The sequence below is a fragment of the Amblyomma americanum genome, chromosome 10 (genome assembly GCF_052857255.1).
Source record: "Amblyomma americanum isolate KBUSLIRL-KWMA chromosome 10, ASM5285725v1, whole genome shotgun sequence".
Classification (NCBI taxonomy): Eukaryota; Metazoa; Arthropoda; class Arachnida; order Ixodida; family Ixodidae; genus Amblyomma; species Amblyomma americanum.
In genome coordinates, this window is record NC_135506.1 from 45,934,789 (window position 1) to 45,941,983 (window position 7,195).

General features: G+C 46.0%; 1 protein-coding gene across 3 annotated transcripts in view; it reads right to left on the bottom strand.

Annotated features, from left to right (window-relative positions):
• Positions 1 to 4,233: 4,233 nt before the first annotated feature.
• Positions 4,234 to 7,195, bottom strand: part of LOC144108777 (uncharacterized) — a 25,101-nt gene continuing 22,139 nt past the window's right edge. The window contains exons 5-6 of one of the 3 annotated variants that reach the window (XM_077641955.1): positions 6,516 to 6,566; positions 4,473 to 4,627 (exon numbers count right to left, since the gene is read on the bottom strand). In XM_077641955.1, coding sequence (XP_077498081.1) covers positions 4,598 to 4,627; positions 6,516 to 6,566 — 81 coding nt within the window. In that variant the 3' untranslated portion in view covers positions 4,473 to 4,597. Of the gene's footprint in view, positions 4,628 to 6,515; positions 6,567 to 7,195 lie in introns of all 3 variants that reach the window. The other 2 variants (XM_077641957.1, XM_077641956.1) reach the window with 2 other exon arrangements.

Below are 7,195 nucleotides of genomic sequence, written 5' to 3' on the forward strand. Positions count from 1 at the left end.
TTTGTTTTTTTATGGCAGTCTTAACTACTCGATGCGTCCGATCGACAAACTTTAAAAGGAACATTTTGCTAAAAAATGGACCGTTACTCGACCTATTCATAACAATACCCTACTATATTCTATTGTTTCCTCACAGTTAAAATTGATGTCCAAGAATCCCGGACTTGTTATACACGCCCACTGTTTAAGCACTGACTAGTTCTGGAACAAACTTTAGTAGAGCCATCTAGGCGCCGCTGATTTTCACATGTGCGGGAGACTACCTAATCTAAACTCCGTGGCAAAACCCAATCCGTTTTATGAAAGATAGCTTATGCCAAAAAGTGCCCCTTTTCACATTGAAGCGGCATAAGTCGCAAGGCGTAGAGGCGCCAGCTGCAAGGCGTCTCAAATTCCTGATAGGGTGAGTTCTTTTTGCGACAACATATTTTTTCCACAACCCTATATTTGATCTTAAGTGAGATCCATGCGCCGGAAGATACGAGGGTGAGTGGGTAGCTGTTTAATTATCAGTGGAAATGTTCGCTCATTATTTACATCCTTCATCGAAAGTATTCAGACATTCAGCTTAGAGCCGAATATTGCCTTACATCCGAAGTATTCGGCTTAGAGCAGTCCAGAAAAGCACTTGTTGCACTCCTGAAGGCTGAACGGTCTCGAAAGGTCAAGATCAAAGTTTTCCACATTTCAATCGACACTTAGAGCTTCAAAAGTGCCATAAGCGCTGCACCGCACTGCTGTGAAAGAGGAAATTTGGCCTGAAGGCTTGTGACCATGCATAGACTGCTCCGGGTGAGGATACCGGATGGGCTACACACAGACTATAAACTCTTTATAGACTCTATTTCCTTGCTATAGATATTTCCTTTTCTCTATTCATAGCCTATGATTTGTGTATAGAATAAGTCTATTAAAAGTGCATTACCATAAATCTATAGATTGTTCTCTACACTGTTTCTAGGACTTGTATTTCCCATAGACTTGTCTATAAATTTCGTCTATAGAAAGTCTACAGACCTTACAGTCAAAAGTACATGGACAGTCTATAGAAACTTTTGTAAGGTGCACAGAAAAGTAAAAAACTCGCGCGCACTCATGCAAGCGCAGGATTCCTCGCAGCGACAAAATAAAACATGTTGGTATAGGAGTATGATATGAGCTCATGCACCTCACCTATCGCTCACCTCCACGTCCGTCATTCAGACTGTGTCGAAATCGCGATGCTGCCGCAGCTCGTTTGTTGTTGTTGTTGTTGTTGTTGTTGTTCATGTTGTTGTTGTTGTTGTACTACGGGGTGACGTAAAACGAGCACAGATGCAATGTATCAAAAAGAAGGAAGGTGAGCTGTAGCCAGCAGCCCCAAGTTTGGCTTATGGTGCATTCTTAACCTTCCTTCAATTTCTCGAAATATCTGCCGCATCGGGTTCCAATGAGCCGTGAAATATAGTTGCAACTGGCGCGCTCCAACAGTTAACAGGTGGTCTAGCACCTCTTATGCACACCTGTCGTCTTTGCGGCTCTAAAAAATTGGAGGGGACACTTAAGTTCTGCCTTAGGGGGTATGACGCGATAGCGTCAGTAGGTGAATGTCCATAAATGCGGAATCGGTCAGTCTTTACTTTGCATTCATAGGTCACTGCTAGTCGTCATAGCACTGCTAGCGCAGTGGTGCAGGGGTTAAGCGATGCGCCACTGCACCACAATGGGAGGTGCTGCCAATGGAGGAGCTTGTGAAATCCAGGCTTGCTCTTCCCACGCACCCTGTCGGGACCAATCATTAGCTGCTTCCTGCCACGGTGGTCAGTTTGCTCACAATCCGGCGGGCTGGTTGTCATGATGCCACAACGTCACGTGGCCTAGGTGGCTCATCTAGGTTGCTTCTCTGGGAATTTTTCGCTCACAACGTCATCGACGACGAGGCCGGATTTTCTGCAGAACGCAAACCTGAACGCGATCGCGTTAAAAGAGCGGAACGAATTGAAGGGTAGGTTTTCCACAGCGATAGCTTTTTTTATTTTCCTTGGCAGTGAAGAGGAGGCTGCAAGGGCGGAGTGTCCACAACTGTGTCAATTCGCCAAATAATAATAATTGGGGGGGGAAGGAAATGGCGCAGTATCTGTCTCATATATCGTTGGACACCTGAACCGCGCCGTAAGGGAAGGGATGAAGGAGGGAGTGAAAGAAGAAGGAGATAAATAGGTGCCGTAGTGGAGGACTCCGGCAAAATTTCGACCACCTGGGGATCTTTTAACGTGCACTAACATCGCACAGCACACGGGCGCCTTAGCGTTTTGCCTCCATAAAAACGCAGCCGCCGCGGTCGGGTTCGAACCCGGGAACTCCGTATCAGTAGTCGAGCGCCCTAACCACTGAGCCACCGCGGCGGGTCAATTCGCCAAATAGTTCGGCTCATGCGGCAGCCGACAGCCAAGAGCACAGCTCTCTTTGCTGAAACTTCATTTCGTCGCTGTAGCAGCTGGCGCCATCTATTGATGCTTCTTGTAACTAGGCATGCCTGGCGAATTTGTTGTAAACAAGAAAAGTGTTTTCCCCTAGGCTTTCAAAGTTGAAAGCTTGAAGTTTTGTTAGCACTATGTGTGTTAAATAACGGATATTAAAATATACTATATTTTAAGCGAAAACTAAATACTGCAAGAGGGGACAGTATTTCGATGCTTAGGATGAGGAGGCGTGTTTGGACTCCGTAGCCTCCGCTGCAATGTCATAAAAGCTGTCGCAGAGTACAGGCGCACTTTTGATGTGCTGGTGTGCTTGATTTTACCTCTTTATAACGATGCTGATGGCGCCTCGCGATTTTTTGTTAGAGCGAAACGGGACCTCTGTTGCAACTGTCGCATGTCAGAGTAGCCGGTTTCAGTGTGCCGCCGATGTGCGTTGCGGGCGCCTTTTATACGCGCTCTGAGGGCCCAACACATGGCCCAAATTACCTACACCAAACGGATATGTCCAGTTTGTCAGCACCCGCCTTTCTTCCCTGACAGGCATGGGTTCGGTGCCTAGGAAACTGCTCTTTGAGGACAGACAGACAGACAGAAAAACTTTATTCAGCAAGTGAGTTTTAGACCCAGCTGGGTCCCTGGGCCACTGCGAGGAACAATGTCGTAAAGAACATGTAGGGTTAACGCTTTCAGAATATTTAACTGCGTTTTCTGGCAGATAAAGCCTATGCGGGTCGCTGTAAAAGACTGCGCTCGACTGCAATTTCGTCGCGAGTGCTCGTTTTCGTTCTCTTCACTGCACAAATCATGGGCACGCTTTTGAGCAACTCGTGATCGCTGCCTTCTGCTCAAGAAAAATTGTTGTGCGCTTTCTTTTCGCGTCCCGTGGACCTCGGAAACCAGCATGACGTCGTTACCGTCAAGCACACAATGCGCACTGCCAAGTGGTTTCAAACATGCGCCCAGGGTGCGGAAAATGGCACATGGAACGGAAAACATAGAGAGATCTGTCAGAGGGCGCTGTCAGCGGGCGCTGTGCTGTGAGGAAGTTGGAAAAAGCGGTTTTCGTATCCGACTTTCGTTGAAGAAGGGAGCGACAACGTTCAACTTCGCGCTTAAGCTATACAGATATGTCCACACAAGCAATGAGTGCATGCTCCTCTTGAACCGGGATAAGTTTCCCGCGTGTTTGGCGCTCCGCTATAGACGGAGCAGGATGTGAGCGGTAATTTCAATTTGTTACTTGGAATCAATACGTAATTTTTCGGCACCACTACAAATCGACATATTCAGCCCTCAATGCTAGTGGAGTTTATTTGAGATTCGTTATGTCCAGTTCTGGGAAATTTTCGCCTCCTAAAAACGAGTATCAGATAAAGTGAGGTATCAGATACGGGAGCTGCCAATGTGAACGGCTATTCGTTCGTTTTGTCCAACATTATGTTATAAGCAGTTTCGTTATAACGAGGTTCAACTGCATTCGAAACAACAAGTTTTGCAATACTTATCTCGCATTACAATTGTTGATCAAATTGCAAAGCCACTTTCAGTCGGAGTGATGCACCAGGAAAAATTGGTAGCCTGTCATCAAGAAGCCATCCCCTCAGCTTTTGGGGCTTCAGTCAATCGGCGCGGACCGAAGTAGACATGTCCACTTAGAGGACACTTCCAGAATGCTGCCCTAGCTAAGTTCCAAGGAGAAATGGGTGGGCACAGAAAAATTAAGGCTGACGCCATTTACCAAGACAATTTCGCGGTGTTCTCTCCTCTCCACAAGAATGCGTCGGCGAACGCGTTTGGGTTTAGTGTTTGCCCACATATTGTCTTATGGAAGACAGAGGTACCTCTTGCGCAACACTAAATATTTCTTGTTTATTTATTTCATGCTTATTATTATTCCGTTTAAGTCACAGGTGCATGAAACTCATTCCTCTGTCCCCGGTCGAGAATAGCCAAATACGGCCGCGAAAGCTCTTCCTGTAAGCAAAGTGCGTCGAGAACACAGCAACTCTCGCAGGCGTTTCTTTTGCGTACTTTATTTAAGTCGGCGTTCACTGACAGCGATGAAACCGGGCCGTCAGCTATCCGTTTGCCTACAGGCTGGAGCGTAAACCTCGGAGCTTCTAGTCGACCCGGGTTTATGGCTTAACTTTTTCTTGGATGCATTGCTGGAAGGAAAAGAGAAATGGGCCAAATTAACGTCAAGCGCATAAAATTCTCTCTGCCGGCCCACGCGAAATGGGGCAGCCGTTAAAAGGCCTGAGAGGGGTTAGCGAGACTGTGACTTGCACTTTTCTCCACGCTTATTTCACTACGTTTTTATCTACCTTTGTAATGATGTATATGTCAGAAATTTCTGCAAGGGAAAGCTACACAGTGAAAGGCTTGTCAAGTGCGCGTTAGTTTTTAATATTATATGGGTATAGCAGACCCAGCCTGGAAGCGGATGTTAGAGACCAAGAGCACGAAACAGGAACAACAGTGCAGTATAAAGTTATGTCAGCGTTCGGAGTGTTTTATTTCCGTGCCTGATCACGTGTCGTGTCTCGTCGACAGCACTGAAACTTTATCCTCTTGACCAGGGGCGTAGGCGGGGGGAAGGAGGGGGGGGGGGGGGTGCTTACGGGACTTCAGGCCCCTTCCCCCCACCTCCGAATTTTTTTTCGAACTGTCACGCACCGCTGACCAAAACAACCGCGGCGCCGGAAGTCATTCTTGATTTTGTCACATACAGTGTCTTTTTCAGACTAGAAAAGTCATTTTGGCGCGAACATTGCTAACTCAGGTTGGATTTCGTGGCAACGCCCATGCAACTGGAGTCATGTAACTCAAGAGGCCGCATCCTAGAACCAACGTTCAAGGGCCTACCGATGGCTCGCTGTTGCGACAAAAATTTCGGTGCAATTACTCGCAATACATGACCGGTGACAGCTGCTGCTGCGCAGTACATTGGAACGAAGGACAGCGTCATTGAGATTTTTCCCTGCCGGCTGCATATGTACAGAAATGTAAATGTTCTTGAACGACAAACATTCGTTAAAATATTTGTCCTCTGCTTGGTAATTTCATGGCCTTTACGTTTTTCATATCAGCGGCATGCACTGTTTTGATGGTTCTGGACCGACATAGTTCTAGACTTGGTGTGATATTTTCTTTACTTATTAAATACGCAAAAACATGGAAGCATTGGTATCAGTTATGTCTGCCACGAGTGAACGATAAGGGGATAGTTGGTATGACATGATTACAAGACATAAAACTGAGCAGGGGACAAGACACAGAAGAGAAGCAAACACGAACAGCTCGTCCTGTTTGCTTCTCTTCTGTGTCTTGTAAGCAAACAACAATAGCTCGTCCTGTTTGCTGCTCTCCTGTGTCTTGTCCCCTGCTCAGTTTTATGTTTTGTATGCATGTCTGCCACGATTTTTAAGGCATACGAATACATTCTTTTATTTAAAAAAAAACATATTTCACTTGTCTAGACAATGCGTAGCGTTATCTAATACACAATGGTATTGTCAATGGCAATGGCAATGCCGTTATTATTGTTGCGTTTGATACTTCCACAAATTCTATGAGGAGGCCGCGGTCCAACATGAGCCCGCCCCCTCCCCCCCCCCCCCCCCCTCCCCCCGAACAAGATTTCTGGCTACGCCACTGCTCTTGACTAAATTTCTGTTGCCATTATCCTCTTCGAAAATCATTGCGCGCAGCACTTGGCCATATTTTCGGTTTGGGGCCAAAGGTGATAAATGTGTGAGAGCCGGCTTTACACCCTCTTTAGAAAGCTAGCCTTAGCATAGCCTTTTTGATCCCGATGAGACATCTGCATTCCAAACTGTGTAACGAACTGATCTTTTTTTTACCGCCAGTTGTATGGCGGCATTCAACAATCAACCTATGGGCTGTAACTACGATTACCACTTACCACTAAGGTTATTATAATCTGTGGCATATATGTTGTGCGCAAGGTTCGTATTACAAAAAAAAATTACAAACGGTTGCGCAATGAACGTGAAAAAAGAGCAGTTGTGGCGCAATAAGCGAAGCACTTACCCCTGCTTTGTCGAACATTTCAATTTCCGCAGCCGTCATTCCACTGGAAGACTGCGTTTAGATAAAAAAAATGGCATCTTTCAGTGGTTAATTCACGGTGTGCTGCTCAGCATGCATAACATTTTATTAAGGGAGAAAAGCTGCGAACTTTCGCTCTTCGTTAATATGCCACGTGCATCCATCACTGAGATTTTATCATATAGAAATGGTCTAGTGCTTTGTTTGACACATACACAAACTGACAGTGAGCCATCAAGCCTGTGAATATCTATACAGGGGCTACAAACATACACCCTGTGCGCCCAATTTGCCCGGTGCTGCTCCTGAGATGGCTATGGAAATGCAGCTTTTTCTGCATGCTCTAAAATAAAATTTGGCTGCTGACTTTTAAAAAAGCCGAAAAATATTGACTTGCGCAAGAATTTGCCACGCAAGATTTGTGCCACGAACGTGAGCAAATTCCCAATTTTGTGCTGTTTCACTCCGGCCTTCACTTTTTTTTCTATATGCGACTCTACACAGGAATAACTGGCACATTTGTCATTAGTCTTTGTCGCCTCTTACGCAGCAAGAACTCCATTAATTGGTCGATGAAGGCTATTTTTAACAGCGATGTTTATTGCCATAGGGCATGTACCACAACCGGCGATTATCATCAGACCCAAACTTCTGCTGACCAC